The 20274-nt window shown below is 39.2% G+C and overlaps 1 protein-coding gene across 2 annotated transcripts in view; it reads right to left on the minus strand.

Moving 5' to 3' along the window:
- Positions 1–20274, minus strand: part of Hfm1 (helicase for meiosis 1) — an 89164-nt gene that overhangs the window by 4538 nt on the left and 64352 nt on the right. For both annotated transcript variants that reach the window (XM_037209270.1, XM_028867366.2), the window contains exons 31-36: positions 15077–15157; positions 14411–14526; positions 11382–11461; positions 9839–9942; positions 4186–4419; positions 2271–2361 (exon numbers count right to left, since the gene is read on the minus strand). In XM_037209270.1, the coding sequence (XP_037065165.1) occupies positions 2271–2361; positions 4186–4419; positions 9839–9942; positions 11382–11461; positions 14411–14526; positions 15077–15157 (706 nt within the window). The remainder of the gene's footprint in view (positions 1–2270; positions 2362–4185; positions 4420–9838; positions 9943–11381; positions 11462–14410; positions 14527–15076; positions 15158–20274) is intronic.

Genomic DNA, 20274 nt, shown 5'->3' on the forward strand with positions numbered 1-20274 from the left:
CTGTATCTTTGTAGTTTTGATTAACAAGTATTATGTACATAGAAAAGAAGAAAGAGAGTGAAGGGGGCATTAGAGGAAAAGCAAGCAGCCTTGCATCCCAGGTCCTCAGCTCTCATGGGCCTTCTCCCCTGGAGCAACTTCTGATACTGTTTATCACAGGCTTCTTGTGAGCATACATTTTAAACCATTTATCTTCTAAATTATTCCAAAATTATTTGTAGCTTTTTTTTCTAAATGTGTGGGGCAGAAAACAGTTTTCATGCTGTTTTTTTCTTCTATTTCTTTTGCTATTTCTATCTGCTTATTTTATCAGACTCAAACTTAGAATCAATAAATGAAAGGGATAAAGGACAACTTTTTAAAGCTGTTAGATAGTCTGGGAGATCCAAACCCAGAGCATCTTAGGGAGGATAAGCTCCCAGCCCGTGGAGCAGTCTTGGCAGACTTGTGAGAGACTCGCTGGTGTGAGAGCACTGGTCTCAGGCCCCAGTGTCAGAAAAACAGAACAGCATGTGAACAAAGCCAACATCTGCAGGTCTCTGGGACCAATGGTCCTGTAGTACTGATGCTCATAATCAGTAAGTGATTATTTATATAAAATACTGACCCTAAATAAAGGGCTGTTAGCATTTCTTGTTTTTTGGCCAAAATTCCTGTCTTGATTTCTAATCAAGTGCAGTATTTCCAAATGCACTTTGCACTTTGACAAAACTTTTGAATTGAACTTATCTGAGATGATTTTTTTCTTTTCCAAATCTGTGGTTCCTGTATTCTCAGATAATATTTCCATATAACTAGCTGCAATGTATTCTTTCCTCTCCTCCATTATCATATTCTATTAATTATCAAACTGAATGGACTTTATCGCTGAGATTTTAAAAATCTCATCTTTAAAATTAATTTTTTACATTTACTTTGTGTGCGTGTGCGTGTGCGTGTGTGTGTGTGTGTGTGTGTGTGTGTGTGTATACACACGTAGGCACAGGTATGGAGGTCAAAGGACAAGTTGTCGAAGTCGTCTCTGTCCTTCCAATATTTGGATTTTGAAGGTCAAGCTCAGGTCATCTGGCTTGGTGACAAATACTTACTCAGTCAACCATCTCACAGGAACATCTCTGAGATGTGTGAAAAGTCCAACTCTAATCTCTTTTTCCCCATCATCTCTGCCCAGGTTAGGTCTCACCATGTTCTGTCTTCCTTATTGGCCACAATACTTCTGATGGTCCTATCCTCTATGATTTACTCTTCATCTGCTGCTGGAATAATTCTTTTATGATTAAATTGAATGTCTGTATCATCTGTCATGGACGGGAACCACTGGAGACTCCTAAGCTAACTCTAGCCTATAGAGATCCCTGTTGTACTTTGATGGAGGTGATGTCAAGTACACTAATTTCTTTGAACTAGATGCCAAAAATTTAAAATTATGAAATGCCACATAAATGTTACATTCCTAACTTTCCTTGGAAAATCACAATGTCTGCCAACACTAAACCTGTATTTCATATAGCAATAACTAGCTGAAGCTTAGTGTGGTTTCCCTTTTTTTTTTTTTTTTAAGATTTTTATTTATTTATTACGTATACAGTGTTCTGTCTGCAGCCAGAAGAGGGCACCAGATCTCATTACAGATGGTTGTGAGCCACCATGTGGTTGCTGGGAATTGAACTCAGGACCTCTGGAAGAGCAGCTAGTGCTCATAACCACTGAGCCATCTCTCCAGCCCATGGTTTCCCTTTATGGGACAGTTCACAATTAGTCTTGGTCCCTGAATCCTGACGGCCTTGAGTTTGTGAATCTTGTCCTCCTAGATGTCGTACTGACTGCGGCATTCAAGACCCTTACACTCAGACTCAGCAATTTCATCCTTACTCTGCGGCCACACAAAACAGACCTCAATGATCCTTGTGCATGGCCTGCCTTTTAAGCCCTATGTCCTTTTGGTTAAAACAATTTAAACCTAGAGAGAACGTCTATTTGCCTCTTTCTCACTTGTTTTAGAATATGAAGTTCCTGGACTCCACCCCAGAGACCATGACTGCTTAGGTCTGACGTGGGTCAAGAACTCATCGTCTTTAGTAAGCACTGCGGATGGTCTTGATGAAAGTGGTCTGACAGCAGCACTTGGAGAGACCTCTAACGTCAGCAGCGGTTAGGTTGGTTGACGCAGTAATGCTTCTCTGACAGCTAGAGAGTTAAACCCAATTTCCAATTACGTTTCAAGAGAATGCAAAGTTCTAAGACTTATAGACCGAAGTTCTGAAGCTTGCCTGTTTGAGATTTCTCTTTGGAATTTGCTGCTTGACTTTTGGAAGGGTAGCTTACTTCCCCTGGGACTTGAACGACAAGTGTCTCCAAATCCTATGAGAAGAGAGAACATTTTGAAATGAAATGCTAGTTGACAGTTAATGGAAGTGTGGTACAAGTTTTACAGGGATCTCTCAAACTAGGACTAGTTAAGAAAGACGTGAGAGGGCTGCAGAGGTCAGTGGGTGAAGGGTTTTCTACGCAGGAATGAGGACTGCATTCAGCTTTCCTAGAACTCAGAAATCGGGACATGAGCTCACAATCCAGTTGGTGAAGCCATAACAAAGAAAAAAAGAAAAGGATGTCCTAGTTTGCTTTTGATTGCTGTGATGAAACATCAAAAGCAACCTGGAGAGGAAAGGGTTTATTTCAACTTACAGCTTATCATCATGAGGACATCCGGGCAGGAACCTGGGGGTGGGGACTGAAGCACAGACCATGGGGGAGTGCTGCTTACTGGGTTGCTGCCTACGACTTATTCGGTTGGCATTCGCCTTCACAGGGATGGTACTGCCCACAGGATGGCCCGCCCACATCAGTCATTGAGAAAACGCCCCCACAGACTTGTCCAAAGACTAATCCAATGGAAGCTTTTTCTCAACTGAGGATCCCTCTTCCTGGATGACTCTAGTCTGTGTAAAGTTGACAAAAACTAACCAACACAATGGCTAATTCTCAATAATCAAAACTGATTTACAGAGAGAATATAAGGGCCAAAAGCTAAGAAAATAAAACTATGAAACACATAAGTTAGCTTATTAGCCACTGTTTTTAAAGGTCTTAAAGTCAATACTATTTACTTATTTTTTAAAATTCAAGTGTATGACCAAATTGAAACTTATTCAGTATTCTCAATGCTCCACATATAATTGTCTTAAATACTCTACACATGGAGAAAAAGGTATTTACTGAAAATGGTTTTCCCAGTGATGACGCTGTGTCTTCACAAGATTAGGTCACCTCAAAAGGTCAGCATACACCAACTTCTAGCTAGCAGGACTCATCAACAATCAAGTTAGAAATTAGCAGTTATTCAGTGATAGAAGAAATATGCCCAGGGACCCCACATCATAGAGCTCCAGGCCTATTCTGTGCAGGTGATCAAGTTCTGATCTTTCTGAGAAAAGCTTGAGCTCTTTAGGATTCCAAGCCAACAGCATTTGAACTTCTCACTGGTCCTTGTAGTTGTTGCTTTGTGTTCTGACTGTTTAGACAGTCTGAGGCAGAGGACATCAAGAAGCAACTGTGGAGGAAGATGCTCTGTTGGTTGAGGAACTGGTTTCTTCTGTCTGGCCACATGGGGAGAGTATCACCACCTTTTCCTCTAGTCAAATAACTGCTAAGAGTTGCAACTATCTGTTTAGTAAATCAGAACAAGTTTGTCTGTAACCCAAATATGTAAGTCTATGATCTTGGGTTTATTTATGGGTTAAACACACCTTCTAATAAAGCACTAGCCCTTTTTACTTGTTTGTTTGTTGATACCTGAAAAGTGAGCATTTCCACTAGAAATAAAGGTTATTTTCTTGCAAGCAGATGAATACTCTTAAAAACATAGTACTTTTTTATTTCACAGAGCAGTAGACCCCCTGTGAACTCAGAAGGGAGGCCAGGGTACTCTGTTTTGTGAGGGACAACTTAATAAACATAAGGATTTAAACAGGACCTTTCAGAAGAGACAGGAGGGGTAGAGAGATGACTCAGTGGTCAAAAGCACTGGCTGCTCCTCCAGGAGACCTGGGTTTTAGCTTTGATAAAAATTCTAATCTTACTTAAACAAATACATACAAAAAGACAAAAAAAAAAAAAAGCAGTCTCAGGGAACAAAACGAAAATATCCAAAAAATTCCTAATGAATTTATGCAAAAACAGTTTTACCTGATATAGCTGTCTTCTCAGCATCAGATGAAAAACTCATAACTTCTATTAAGCTTTCATCATCAAAGTCATCCCAAACTTCATTTCCCAACTCGAAGTTCACATCCAAAACTTCAGAAGACTTGTTTTCATCTGCAACACTGTGATTTTCAGATGTTTTAGTGTGTCTGCTGAACATCATTGTTTGAGGAGTCTTTTCATTTGAAGTTGTGCAAGAGTTCCATCCAAGAAAATCTGTCACACGTGTACAAGAGTGTAGGCACTCGTTAAACCACATAAGCATTATTTTGAACTGATATATAACACATCTTTCAACTGCCATGCAGAGATCTTGATCCCCAATTTTCAAGAACACATGTTGTCAAGCACTGGTGGATGTTTTCTCCAGACAATTCTGTTTACTGGATCACATGACTGGGAGATCCACTAAACTTCATTTTCAATGGATTAATTTTTTATCATTTTTACTATTGTGTATGTGTGTGTGTGTGTGACATGTGCATGAGGGTGCGCACGCCACGGGACATGGGTGGAGGGCAGAATACAACTTGAGGAGTCAGTTTTCTCCTTCCACCTTTACACGGATCCTGGGGATTGAACTCAGGTCTCTAGACTTGCCACCACGAGCTCCTGTACCCACTGAGCAATCTTGCCAGTCCCACCATTTTAATTGATTTTAATTCCCATAGTAGACAACTTTGTAGCACCACACTCTACAGTATTTTCCTATACAGAAAAAATATTAAGAACACCAATAGTAGTAACATACAGTAGATTAAGAAGTTTTAGATTTTCAGCACGGTCATCTTTGTTTTTAACATAATTCATCTGACTGGAATTTATTTATCATAAAATGTTTAGTATCAAATTTATTAGTACTTTAACAGTGTTTGAAGGATTTCTGACACTTTAACAAGAACTTCTCGTAAGGCAGTGAAGTCTTAGTTAATTTCACTTTAAATATCCTGTCCTCTTCCTCATCTGTTCACACCTGCGTCTTCTGTCAGCTGTGCCCACAATTACAGTCACATTATTACACTTTTGTATGTTGACACACACAGTGTGGTATGCTCTGAAGACAGAAATAGTATTAAATGCCATGGAAATGCAGTGAAAAGAACAACTGGAGCAAAAGACCCCTTTAAGATTAAAAATGTGTGAAAGCACAGTGGTAGCTCCCTCAGCTGTGGAGCAGGCACACTGTTCTATCCAGGAGAACAACACAGAAGAGGTGAGCAGCAGCATGGCAGACAGAGGGCAGGAGCTAGGAGTCTTCAGAACTCAGAGCGCAAAGCAAGAGAAAGAAGGACCCACTGGAACTGCGCAGGCAGGCATGTATCAGATCATGCCAAAAGTAATTTGTCACGATAAGTATTTTCTCTTCTTATCAGCACAGATGACTACTGAAGATGCTTCTTTGAGGAGGTCAGGCGCCTGTTTGATCACTTGGGATATTTATGGATCAGAGGATAATGAGACTGAAGCAGGGGAAATGTAAGAAAGTTATCAAAATAAGGAGAGGAAATGAGCATTAAAGCCTAAGTATCAGTAAAAATCGTAGATGAAGGAACAAATACAGGAGTGGTGTAGGACACAAAACATTAGGTCTTAGTGCTCAGCTACAGGTAGAGTAAGAGGTTAGAATCCTCCTTTCCCTGCCTTCAGCAGCACAGAAGAGGCATGCACTGAGCCGAGGAAAGAGAAGGGATGGAATGCTGCACCAAGACCAGAGCTCAGGTGCAGGAACGGCTAACTTTCTGGCAGCTATACCCAAGAGGGTGGTTATAGGAGTGGATTGTACTTAGAAAAAGACAGACTTAGCAACCACAGAGAGTTAACTGGTGAGTGAAGATATGGCTTAGGAGGTAATGTGTAGAAGTTTTGCAGTAAAAAGAATAACGAGGGAGGAAGGAGGAGATAGGAACAGTAAGCAGAGGAGGGAATGAGGTGAGGAGGGAGACAGACAGGAAAAGAACAGATGGATTCATGTGGAACATCAGCAAGAAGAACAGCCCAACAAAAGTCTGAGAAGTAATCAATAGGATGACTGAACTGGATCCAAAGGAGAGACTTCCCAGAGGAAGGAACAGAAGTGTCAGATCCTCCATAGAAGACTTCACAGAATTGAATACCTTAGTCATTAAATGCCCAAGGAAGAACAGCTTCAAAGTAATGATGAAGAGCCCAAATTTTAATGAGTGAGTAGTAACCAAGATGGAAGAAATAAGTGTGAATCTCTCAGTACTTTTTAGTTTGACAAGAAAGTAAGATATAAATATAGAGAAGATCACAGAATGATGATGAGGATGATGAGGATGATGAGGATGATGATGATCTTTCTGGCTTGCTGAACTTTCTATCAGTAGAAGCACTCTTCTTTTCCTTTGGGGAAAACATGCCTCTGTCATTTAGATAATCCTGATGAGGCCATTGACCATGATACCCTGCTTTCTTGGGGCCAAAGGGACAGAATGACCATCCCCAACAATAGAGATTTATCCAGGATAAATACATTACTCAAAATAGACTAGTTCGAATGAATTCACATCTGTACAACTACAAGTGAAAACTACCTTTCTCTAGTGAGATTATTAAACTGGAAAGATGAAAATTTGGGAGGGTTTGCCATGTGAGAAAGCCTGTTTAACAAGTGGAGCAAATTAACAATAAACATAGCTAAAAGACAGAGAAAGCCAGAGGTATAAGATCATCTGAGTGCCTGGGGCTAGCAAGATTAAAGCTAGATGCCTACTTGGACTTCCAGTTTATAGGAAGATAACCAGTTATCTCTTTTGTGCATAAGTCCCTTTCAAATCACTTACTATCACAAAAGGTCAAGATTAGCTAGATGGAAACTTGTAGCAGCTGAAGAAAGAAAAGACTTAAGCATATTTATATGCTAAAAAGAAAAAGACAATAGAAAGCAGATAGTGTGGGGTGCACACCTGTAATTCAGCATTGGGAGGCAGAGGCAGAAGAATAACAAATTAGAAGGTAGTATGGCCATCATAGTGAGTTCAATGCCAGACAGAGGTCTATGGAGAGACCTTATCTCCAAAAATAAACCAAAACCAAAAAGTAGACAATGAAAATATTGAATAGAGGAGCGAATAACTGGCCTTCTAAATTCCCAGAGAAAGCAAGATTAGAAAGAATTCACATTAAGCCTTGAATAGAAGAAAAAATAATTCTTTTAAGACAATAGAGGGTTAATGATAGATGCAAAGTCAAAGAAATACATCAGTTGGGTGAGCTGGGATGAGATGGCAGAAAGTTGAAAGAGTTCATACACTATAAGTTCAACACTCAATTTTCTACTGATAACTAAAAGTCAATTTCATTTTCTAGAAATGGCATTGGACTGGGAATCAGGAGATATGGAATCTATTTCTGGCCTGCCATTAATTAGGTATGTGATTTTGGGCGAGTCATTTAATCTCTTAGAATCTTGGCTTCCTTTACTGTAAAATGAGAAACTGCACAAAGGTCCCTTCCAAATTAAATTTTATGATTCAAAATGCTTTCTCATATAATTTCTAATACTTTTTTCTTTTTCTCTTCGTGAAACTGGAATACAGATAATAAAATTGCCATGTTTTTCTTACAAGTCTCAACACTTAAAATGTTTTGACAATAAAGACTAATGTGTGGAAACTATAATAAACATACTTAACTGCCATCCCTGAGAACAGCAAATATTACTTTATGAGCTTTATAAGCATTATCTCATTTAGTACTAAAATGTCTGAAATAATCAGGCAGGCGAGTTGAGGTAAGGTCTGTAAGTATACTATGAGGGTGACAGTGAATGGCAGAGTTAGAATATGGACCTCCAAAGACCGTTTTAGATCTTGTCAGCTTCACTACCACATAGACGGTCCTTCCTTACAAAGTCTGAGAGGGGGAGGAAGACCAGGTGGCTCATTCAGTCAAACGAGAACTTTGGGTTAAAGTAGCTAGATAAGGCTTTTACACCACACTATAAATTAGAGTTTGGGTAATGAGTAGAAAAAACGGGAAACAACAAACATACAAGAAGCAGTCAGGGGGAAGTGTAAGCCGTGCATCGGAGGAGTAGAGACTAGTGCAGCAGCATAAGAACAACAAGTCAGAGGGCCGTGGGCTTAAAAAAGATCAAATAAAAAGATCGAAACGTCAGCTGCCTGTTTTATAATGATTAGTTTTGATAAATTTTCTGATTGTCCAAGTGAGATTTGGAAATGTCCCTGATCTCATCTCGGGCCTAATGGATGTCATGATGTCATAAGAGTTAGCAGATCCTCTTAATTATATATCTAGTTATTCATCTAGTTATTTATTTTGAAATGTTGTGATCGAGCCTAGGATGTCATGAGTGCTAGTCAAGCACTGTACCACTAAGCTGCATACACAGCTACTAGTGTCTTAAATTATGACCAAAGGAAACATGAAGTAACATAATGAAGTCAATGCCAAATGTGAAAGTGTTTTCAGGAGACTCCAAAGCTCATCATTTCTTTTACATTTACATACAGCCACTTGAACAAATGACTCACAGGTTAGGGCTATTTCTCATATTTCAATATAACGTGCTATTAATAGAATAAAGTAGGGAAATAACTAATAATATAGGTATTCAAAAATAGTGCTGAAGAATTCCTATGTATTACTTCATTTTTAATGGCAAGACACAGATAAAAGCAAATCTAGACTACAAAATTTCTATGCCTTTCACAGTTTATCATCTCATTGTATCTAGAAATTGTAAGAATCATAGATTTAAGAATGGAAGAAATACTAGTAATCAGCCATTTTGATACTTTCATTTTATTTATTTATTCATTCATTCATTTATACTTTGTTTTTGTTTTGTTTTGAGACAGGGTTTCTTTGTGTAGCCCTGGTTGTCCTTGAACTCACTGTGTAGACCAGGCTGCCCTCGAACTTAAGAGATCCACCTCCCTTTGCCCACTGAGTGCTGGGAATAAAGGTATATGCCACCACTGCCTGGCATGATACTTTATTTTAATATTATTTACATTTATTTGTTTGTGCATGCATGTGTATGTGTGTGCGCGCGCATGCGCACACGCAAGAGTGTGTGTGATTGCACACATGCCATAGTGTGTACGTGGAGATCAAAGGACAACATACAGGAGTGAAATCTCCCCTTCCACCAGTGAGCTCTGGAGAACAGGTCCTCAGGAGCAAGCACTTTGACCCACCCAGCCATCTCACGGGCTCCTAATACTTTCCTTTTAAAGAAGAAACGGAGACCCCAAAAGGTTAAATAATTTCCCCAAGGTCACACAATTAGTTCATGAAACTGGACTAATTTTAAAGTCATTATTTAAATTTCTAAAAAGATATAAAAGTAGTAAATCATCATTTTAATACTTTGTTCACACGAAGATTTCTAATTCTCCTAGTTCTTCCTCATATTGTTGTTTAATAAAATAGTCAACACTTTGTAGGAAAGATACTTTAAAAAAAAACTTTGACACATAAGACAATTTGAAATAACCTAAGGATCTGAAATTGGCTCAAAATTCCAAGAGAAAACTGTTTTCAGTTGATATTTATAATCTTTTTAGATGCTGGGTTTTCACTGAAATGACTTGTTAACCTTAGTGATATCAAACTCCCTTGCCAGTCAATAGCAACAGCAATTTACCTTTGTCATGATACTCAGATGGCTCCTGTTGAACTTTTCCATAGATTTCACGCTGACTCCACTGTTCCAATACTGGTAATTCAGGGATGTTTAAATATTCTGACCTTTATGAAGGTAACAAAAACCATAAAAAAGAAGTATAATGAATTTCGCCTTGGAAACTACTTATTCATATAAATAAAAAAAGCATAGTTTATTCACTGGAAAATTCTGTGACAAATTTATTACCTGGGATAGTAAAGGGTAAAGACAAATGTTGGATGGAAGAGGCCAATATGTAGTCAACTTTACATGCCCCAGCAGATACCTGCCATCATTACAATCTTTAAAAATCTACTGATAAGGCTGCTCTCAGCTAGATAACAGAAGTCAAGATCTCTATAAGTAGTGCTGGGATCTAGACTTCTGATTGGTCGGCTCTTATTCTATATTGGTTGGTAAATAAACAGAATGTCATCTCGGCAGATAGAATTCTACTATCCCTCCTCCTATCTGAGAGACACTGACAGTTCGTGTGGGCTGGAGGGAGGGGTACCACTTTCTTCATCGAGGTAGCCACTGGTAAGTTGCCCATGCTCCAGTAAGTAATCTCCATCAATGCTTACGCAAAGGATCCTAATCACACTCAGTGGATCACATACAGAACAGACAAGACAGTCGGAGTGTGTGCCAGAAAGAAGTGTTTCAGTGGGAAAAGGAAAGTGGGTAAGAGAAAGAAATAGGGAGTGAAGATACTAAAATTCATTATATGCAATATTAAACTGCCAAAGAATAAAAAATTAGTTTAAAATGCAGAAAAGAATATCCTGAATAGGATAAGCTGAATAAGAAATTATATATGCAATATTCTCTTCTCTGAATCATGATATAAGAAAAGAACAATGAATTATCATCTGAGGTCTTCTGCTTATTAACTGGGAATATGAGGTTTGCTTTTTTATTAATAAAATGAGTTAAACATCATGTATTGAGATATACAATTACAATCGCAGCACCTGAGAGGTTACAACAATAGGATTATGAGTTTAAGATCATTCTAGACTATATAATTAATTCAAAGCCAGCCTGGGCTACATACCAAGATGTTTCAAAATACCAACCAGTAAATAAATGTTATAAAATAGCATAAGGTAAAGTAATTTTATGAGCTATGTTGTTATGAAGGTCAAAAGGTATACTGTACAAGCACAATTTCAAGTTATAAAGTATTTTCAAGCCTAAGGCATTATTAGCACGAAGGGAGCACCTGCAGTGAAAATCAGATGGGAAAGACACCAACACAGGCTTCCTTGTAAAGCACAGTGTGTCCTGTCTCTCAGAAGCAGAGAACCAGGGGATGACATAAGGGATGGGTAGTTTCCTAGAAGAGGAGATGCACGGAATGGTAACATATAAGATTGATAGTGTTGCTATATAAGGAAACTAAATGATTACTGTGATGTGATTGAGCAGTCAGTGACTAACTTCCCTTGAAGAAGTGGCTATCTGGAGGGGCAACATTTAAATGAATACTTTACCTTAGATATTCACATTGTATTTGTACCTTGATATGCTGGACAGGGGAGGCCTTGGAGTAAAACCAAACTCTTTCAGGTCCACATTTTGAGATTTGTTCATCTGTATCTGTTAATAAAAAAATGCCATCCAAGTTCAACTACCACTTTTACAAATAAACCAAATAGTAAAGTTACTGCTGGTAAATAAAGCCAGAAATCAATGAATTAGGAAAATGTTAGGCTAGTTCTCAACTCAAATATTTTTCTGAGACCCTTCTGAGATATAGACAGCTTTTATTTTGCTTTTTGGTTTTTTGTTTTAACTTGGCCTTCTCCTCTCATTCTATATGTGATGTTTTCAGAAAAAAAAATATCTTTTGACTTTCATGGCTTAAATTATCATCCTTCTATGGATGACTCTCAAGTCTGTATTTCTATTTCACTTCCCCTTCTGATTTCCAGTTATAGCCAACTGCCTCTAGGACATCTTTATGTGGATATCTTATTTTTTGTGTGTGTGGTGGTGGTTTTGGGAAATTGAACTCAGAATTCAAATGAGAATCTCCCGAGACACACACACTGCCATGGGCTCATGTATGTGAACACCTGGTCTCTAGCTGGTGGCGCTCTTTGGGAAGGTTTATGAAGTATGGCATTGCTGGAGAACAGGTTGCTAGAGGTACACTTTGAGAGTTTAAAGAATTCCACCATTTCAAATTGCTCTCTCTGTTTCACGCTTGCAGTTCAAGATGAGAGCCCTGAGCTTCTGCTCCGGCCACCACGCCTACTGCTTGCTGCCACACCTCCCACCATGATAGATCTTATCCTCTGGAACCACAAACCCAAATAAACTTGTTGTGAGTTGCCTTGGTCATGTTTCATCACATCAAGAGAAAAGTCACTAATACACGTTCTCTAGGCTTGCACTAAACCATTGAGCACTTTACTATTCCCAGCCCTACACCCAGTATTTCTCAAATAGAATCTATTCTGTCTTTATCCCCAAACTTGATTTCCCTTTACTCTCACAGCCCTAGAAGGGCCCAACTTCTCTCCCAGTTGACCAAGCCAGAAAGCTGAACATTGGTTTTGCCTACTACTTCTCCCACCTCACCCCTCACAACCAATGAAGTACCTCTGAAAAAAGTCCAGTCACTGCTCTCCACGGCCTACCACCACTGACCTAGATTGCCATCAGTTTGGTCAATTACACAACCTAAGGACTTCCTATGTTCCTATTTTTTAATCTTCCAATTCCCTTTTTGTCATTGCAGCCAGAATGTCCTTTATAAAACCCAACTCTGATCAGTCCATTAATTAAAGCACTTTAGTATTTTGAAATAGTTTGATAAAATATAACTCTCTAAAAGTAACAAAATGATTTGCATGATCTAATTCCTATTCACTTCTTCAGCCTCATTGCTCTCTATTTACAATTAATCTCCAGACATACTGTGCTACTTCAGCTACTTGGAAGATCTCTTGACCACCACCAAATACTCCAGAACTTCAAAATTTAGTCTATCAGTCTCCATCTTTATTATGGTGCCCATTCTGTATACTTGGATTATCCTTTCAGTCTCAGCCACATCTATTAGGATCCTTTCCTGGCTCATCAAATATGTACTGAGTACACTTTCTATCTAAAACCAAGTGTCTTACACTCCTGTCACAGAACCACTCATCACATTATACTGAAAAGGCCTATTAGCTTATTTGTATTCTCTATTCAACTATCAATTCAATGAGGATTGAGACTAAATTTGTCTTATCACTATAAATGTGGCATACTGGCATATCCTTGATTCTTTAAAAGATGGAAAGAAACAAGAATATAAAAAGAAAAGTAGGAATGAAGGAAGGGAAAGAGGAAAGAAGGGAGGAAGGGAAAACTTAAATTATTTTCATTGTTTTTGTTTTGTTTTTCATTTTTTTGAGACAAGGTTTCTCTGTGTAGCCCTGGATGTCCAGAACTCACTCTGTAGACCAGGCTGGCCTCACACTCAAGAGATCTACCTGCCTCTACTTCCTGAGTGCCGGGATTAAAGACATGTGTCACTGCTGTGGGATGTTCTGTATGGCAAATGTGTTGCTCTGATTGGTCAATAAATAAAATACTGATTGGCCCGTGGCTAGGCAGGAAGTATAGGCAGGACTAACAGAGAGGAGAAAGAAGAGAACAGGAAGGCAGAAGGAGTCACTGCCAGCCGCCGCCATGACAAGCAGCATGTGAAGATGTCGGTAAGCCACAAGCCCCGTGGCAAGGTATAGATTTATGGAAATGGATTAATTTAAGCTATAAGAACAATTAGCAAGAAACCTGCCATGGCCATACAGTTTGTAAGCAATATAAGTCTCTGTGTTTACTTGGTTGGGTCTGAGTGGCTGTGGGACTGGTGGGTGACAGAGATTTGTCCTGACTGTGGGCAAGGCAGGAAAACTCTAGCTACATGCCACCACCACCCTGGCCACAAAATTATATTCTCAGAAGACAAGGGTGATCACGTTATATCTCACGGCTCTCTTTTATATTAGGGTTTCCTAAATATTCCCTTTGTTTAGCCTCCCTGCACTCTGAGTGTAGAAAAGCCTACCTACAAAAGACTTTTCTAGGATGTGATGACTTAGGCTTAAGGAAAGTCTACTTGTGGCTATCCCACCAAGCAACAGACACTCATTTCTTCATCACTTGGAAGGAAAGCTCTTGTTCATTCACACACTGAGGGGCAAGAATCCAAATTAACTTCAGAATTTCCAACCCAGTCCAGCATAAAGCCAAGACATAGGGCAAGACTGTTTAGTTTTAACTGTTGCTGAACTAAGTCAAGCTCAGACTCTTCTCTTTTTCTAGTTCTCTGGCTTGAACACACACTAGCATAAGGTGAGGAAAGGGCTGGACAGTTATGTTCCAAAATAGATGGGGAGATTGATTATAAATAATGATCATATTCCTAGTCAAGCCCATAAATAACTGTAAAGAACACTGTAGATCTCTACCTCCTTAGTGATGCAGGGGACATATGACATTTGCATTCATTTAGTTGCAGAACAAAGGATAAATGCTATTAAAACTAACCTTGAGTCGTTTAACTGGAGGAAGAGAAGAAACAGCATTTCTGCTTTTTAAGTCAGACAAATACGAAGACATTGCTGACTCTTTAACTTCTGGCTTTTGTGGAACTCCAATTTTACCTATTAAAAGAAATTGTAGATTCTCTTCTTGTTTTTGTTTTTTAAGGCAGAATCTTGTTATGTAGCCCAACCTGGCCTTCAAATCACAATCTTCCTGCCTCAGCCTCCCAAGTACTTGATAATAGATTTGACCAACATGGCCAGTGAAATTTTAGAATTTTTTGTATTACATTTTTGGTAATACTAAAAAACAAAAAATTAAATGTCTTTGAAATGTCAAATCTAACGTTTACTTTTTTTCATGTTGTTCTCCCCTACCACAAAGGAAAACTATTGGAAGGGTTTTAATTTGAATGATATAAATATTCACTCAAGATATTTCTTTTTTTAATTACTTTTTATCCTTAGTTATATGTGTGCACATGAGTGCAGGTGCTCTTGGAGGCCAGAAGAGAGTGCTAGAGCCGCTGGAAGTGAGGTTGTAGACAACTGTGGGTGATGGGAACTGAACTCAGGCCCTCTGCAAAAGCAGTCCATGACCACTGAGCCATCTCTTCAGCCATCTTCACCAAAGACATTTCAGTTTTGAAATAATCTCAACAGAACTCACAGCAGTCGTGTCCACACATGTGTTTATTTTTACAATGATGATTGCATTCTCGGTTCCCAGGTTTTTTGCAGGTAGCCATCCCTAAATTAGTATGAGAAAGAAATACATTTGTTATTACCTCCACTATTATAATTTTAGTACAAATACTTTCAATCCACTTTATTTTTCCCCTAGGTAGTAGCAACAATATGACTTTCATACCTCCTCAAATATTAACCTATACAGCAAAAAAAAAAAAAAAGGTATTTCTAACAGCACTCCCTGTCCCACTGTTAGCCCCATCCAGCTTTGCATGCGACATCCTATAAGCTGCTTTCAGTTTCTCGAAGTACAACCAAATACAGCAGAACACCAGCAACAAAGTTTATCCTTATGGAAGTAAGAATGAAGGTGGGGATTTAAAACTTTGTTCCATACTCAAGACTGAGCATTTGGAAACAAGCAAATCTCATATCATTGTGATGATATCTTGACTAGTTAGTAGATAGGACATCATAAATATTTAGTAAGTTATAAATAAATTCTTTAGGGACATAAAATTTACTATAAGAATTCAAAGAAAGAAAAGAATGCTTCCAGGTTAGTGTCTCTAAACTATAACAGATGTATCCAAATATATAATTTATTAATATATTATATATGTATATCATATCCACCTATATGTGGGTACCTATATGTGGGTTTTCTGGGTTTTTTCTTGTTTTGTTTTTTGTTTGTTAACAGTACTAGGGGTTGAGTCCAGGGCTCTGTGTGTGATAAATAAGCACTCTACCACTGAGATGTATATGTCCCCAGCCTGCTTTTCTATATTTTGTTTTGAGGAAGTATCTTACTAATTGCCTATGCTGGCCTTGAACTCATGAGCCTCCTGACTCAGCTCCCCAAACAGAGTTACCCGCCTGCCACATTTACTATGCTTTACATACATTTTTCTTGATCTTAGTTCTGACTAGTAACATTGAGGAGGGGAGAATATTATAATTGTCCTTATAGGATAGACAGGATCTGGGCATAGGAAGGAGACAAGGAGAAGATATTCCAGATAGAGGTCATGATACTCAAGAGCAACAAACCAGATTATGGGAACTAACACCTGCCTGCTTTTGCTGGAACACAAATTTTAAGCAACCTGGAAATACTGAACAGCTCTGAAGACCTTTACAACCGTCCTTGGCATTTTTATTTTCAGTGTCATTGTTCAATCAATCTTTTTCAAGTTAGGGCACAACTAGATGCTTATATCTGTAGCAACCTTGGATAAGTGGATGAGGCTTTTCTCTAGAAAGGCAGGTGTCCGGTCCCTTTGAGGACTGAGGTGGTCAGTATGCTGGACACTACTATGGTTTGGATGTAAAAGGTCTCCCAAAGGCTCAGGGGTTGGTCCCTGATTGTTGATCACAACCACTGCAATGTGACTGATACCTACAGGCTCCCGCCTTCCTCTGTGGACTAATCCATCCATGGTTTTATAGTCTAACACCATTATTACAGGTATTAGGAAGTGGGTCTGTCTCTATAAGCTTGCCCGAGCAATGGCTTTGTAAGACCTGTCCCATCCCTGGATCCTACTTGTTTCTTCCTGCCTCTAGATCCTTCAGGTGAGCAGCTCTGTCCTACTACACCCTTACTCCATGGTGAGCTACCTCACTACAGGCACAGAAATATTGCAGCAGCCAGCATGGACTAAAACCACTGAGCTGAAATAAATCCTTCCTCTGTCATGTTGTCTCGGGTGTCACAGCAATGAAATCTGCCTGGCAGTATATTAGTCACGTGTCTGGTGCTGGGACAAACATCTGACAGCTACAGAGACAGACAGCTCAGTGGTTAAAAGCACGTACTGCTTTTGCAAAGACCCAAGTTCAGTTCACAGAAGCCACACGGAGTGGCTCATAACTGCCTCTAATTCTGGCTACAAGGAGATTCAACACCTCCAGCCTCTGTGGGCACCTGCATTCACGTGCGTATACCCAAACACAATGACATACACTTTTCTGAAACCAGAAATGTGTTTCCCAGGTGAAGGTAAACCCAGTCAAGTTCACAGTGAAGAATAACCATCACACACAGTTGCTGATAAAGTAATAATAATAATATAAAAAATCTGTAGCATCTGAAAGTAGAAAGTTACACCACAGTGTTCCCAACTAAGCCTGACTTTTAAAATACAAACAACACTAAGATAAAGCCATTGTTGACCACAGTGGAAGACATATAAGACCTTCTGTGTAATTATTTCTGAAACTAGAGATAAGAATGCTCGAGAACCACAACTATAATGGAACATCCCCATCTTCTGGCTAATACAGATGACTACTAACCTTACAAATCTACTTTAAAAATAAAAGTGTTAAGACGGGGTGTGGTGGCCTACACCTTTACTCCCAGCACCTGGGAGGCAGAAGCAGGCAGCTCTGAGTTCGAGGTCAGCCTGGTCTACAAAGTGAGTTCTAGGACACCCAGGGCTAAACATGAAACGCTGTCTAGAAAAACAAAACGGTGTGTGTGTGTGTGTGTGTGTGTGTGTGTGTGTGTGTGTGTGTGTGTGTACACAACTTGCCTGCGCTGCTTCTTTCCTGCCCTGTGGATCCCATGGACCACACTCCGCTCTCCGGCTGGCAGCAAGAGCTCTCACCACTGAGCTGTTCTGCCTTTCTTCACGGTCTTTTGAAATGCTGCAATGATGCCTCATTAGCAGATTTTCTTTCATCCATCCTAACAGGAAGTGCTCTTTTCTGATGGGCAGATTTATACCTCATGGTAGGTCTCAAAACTTTTCTCCACTTTTCCCTCTGATTTTGTTTTGTTTTCTTTTTTAGAACACTTATTCAACTCTAGGCTCCTGGGTTGTCTCTGTCCGTTTCCTTGGTCTCTGTTTTGCTTTCACATAGCTTGTACTTTGTCTCCCATGTGTGCATCTAATCACAGATTTGACTTCTATGTGCCTATTCTTGTTCTTTTCGGTTATGACCTGTTAGTACATTTTATAGTAGCAATATGTTGCTTAATTTCTAGGAGGTTGCTGTTTTAATATTTTATTACGTTCTGGGATTATCCCATTGCTCTTTTGTCCGCTTTTGTTTACTTTGGGATTTTTACCTGTTCCACATTTTCCTCCACTATCTGATCATCCTTAGCTGTCTTCTACTGTACATCCACTGTGCATGTGAGGACCTATCTCACAGCAGATGCAGAGTATATGCTCAAACTGTGGGCTTAATACACAGAAAATGGGGAGATTCTGATCTCTGTTGCCAACTCCCAGACCTTGTCTCTTGACCATCCCACCTCCTGAATCATATTAGCAGTGTTGATTCTCCCCCCAAAAGTTCACTTACTTCACTTAAAGATGCGATGACTAGGAGGAAAGGCCATGTAAATGGTTTTGGGTCATAAAGCCTCTTAATCAGTCTTTTGAAAGCTGCACTTTGAAACAGTGCCACAAGATGGTGCACCAGGACAGTGTATGCTCCTGCAGCCCCCCTCAGCAGAAATTAACAGAGGTCTAGAAGCCTGACAGGAATCCTGCGAGCTCCCCAGTATTTCAAGGTAGGTTTACAAGGTCTTGCCAGGAGTGAAGTAATTTTGTAGATATCTGTTAAGCCCTGTTGACTGGTAATATGATTCTTTTTTTTAAGTTCCTTTGCTGTGTTTTAGTTTGAAAGGCCTCTCTGGATATGAGAGTGAGTTAGGGAAGTCTCCTACTATCACTGTGTCAGGACCTACGTGACCTTTGATGTTGTTACTGTTTGTTTCAAGAAACTGTGGGCCCCAAGATCCAGTCCATAAATATGTGTAATGGTTATATCCTCTTGATGAATGGTTCCCTTTATTAATATGTGGTTAAAATGTTTCTGTGGTGGTATTCTAATTGTACTGAAATGTGATTTTGATTGTATGTTAATAAATAAAGTTGCCCAGGGGTCAGAGCTATTAGAGCCATAGACAGAGTGTGGCGGTGGTGGCACACGCCTTTAATCCCATAGATCTCTGTGTGTTCAGGGATACAGCCAGCATTGGAGACATATGCCTTTAAGACCTGGGGGGCTGTACATACAGACAGTGACGAGGCAGTCACGTGTTTGGGTTTACAACCAATGAGAAGGCAGAATGACTATGAAATGACTTACACACAGGGAAATAGCTCTTTTTCGGGAAGGGGACCACCGCAGGAGGAAGGGTGAGATTTTAGCTCTGAGCTCTGACCTCTTGGCTTTCTCTTTTACATTGGTTCTGTGTTTCTTATTTAATAAGAGAGTTGGTTACATCTACATGTTTCTGAGTGATTTTGGTTTGAAGTCTACTTATCAGTATGAGAATTACTAATCCAGCCTGTCTATGGCTTCTACTTGCTTGGTAAGTTTATTTCTAACCTTTGACTCCATAAATTTTTAGTTGTCTTTTCTAGTTCTGTGAGTCTCCCCTTCTTTTCTAACGTGACTGTTCCTCACTGGGTTGTCTTCCCTTGGATTTATGTTCAGGAGAACACTTGATGAAGTAATAATTGTGATGGTTATTGCCAGCAGTCCTGGTGTTGCTTAGCTCTGTCCATTGGGATACAGCAACAAGTTCCACTACAAGCTTCCTGGGATTCAAATAGCTACCCCTATTGGGGCACAGTATGAAAACTGCTGAAATGACTAGAGGCAAGCCAAAAGGATTCAGGGGACAACATGGTACACCTAGGTAATATCAAGATAGTATATTCCTTATATGGCTATGAAACAGTAATTTGAACACTGACTCAGTAATGGATGGCATTAATTTTTATGTATAAAATATAGCCTTAAAAACTTTGCCATTTACAAGCTTATAATGAAACATTTACATTGGAATGGTGTGCTAGTTGGTATTTGTTTCAGATTATAAAAAGAGAAAACTGAAACAAGGTATTGGGTACACAGTAAAAGCTATGAGTTGATTCTTATTTAAGGTGACTAGTGAGTATCTAGGAATTCTTTACACACTTCTGTATGTTTAAAATTAATCACAATAAAAAGTTAGATCCACTTTTACTCTGGTCTGCTTTACCAAGAATGTGGATTCCCACACATCGCCATCTCCCCAGAGAATGGTCCTAAAAGTGAAGTGCATATGAAAAGGGATAATGCATGTAAAAACCAATCAAATAATTTGTTACCCAACTAATATACCAAATTAAAAATATTAAGATCAGAGATAATTCCTACTACATATTA

Source organism: Peromyscus leucopus, chromosome 10 (assembly GCF_004664715.2).
Source record: "Peromyscus leucopus breed LL Stock chromosome 10, UCI_PerLeu_2.1, whole genome shotgun sequence".
Classification (NCBI taxonomy): Eukaryota; Metazoa; Chordata; class Mammalia; order Rodentia; family Cricetidae; genus Peromyscus; species Peromyscus leucopus.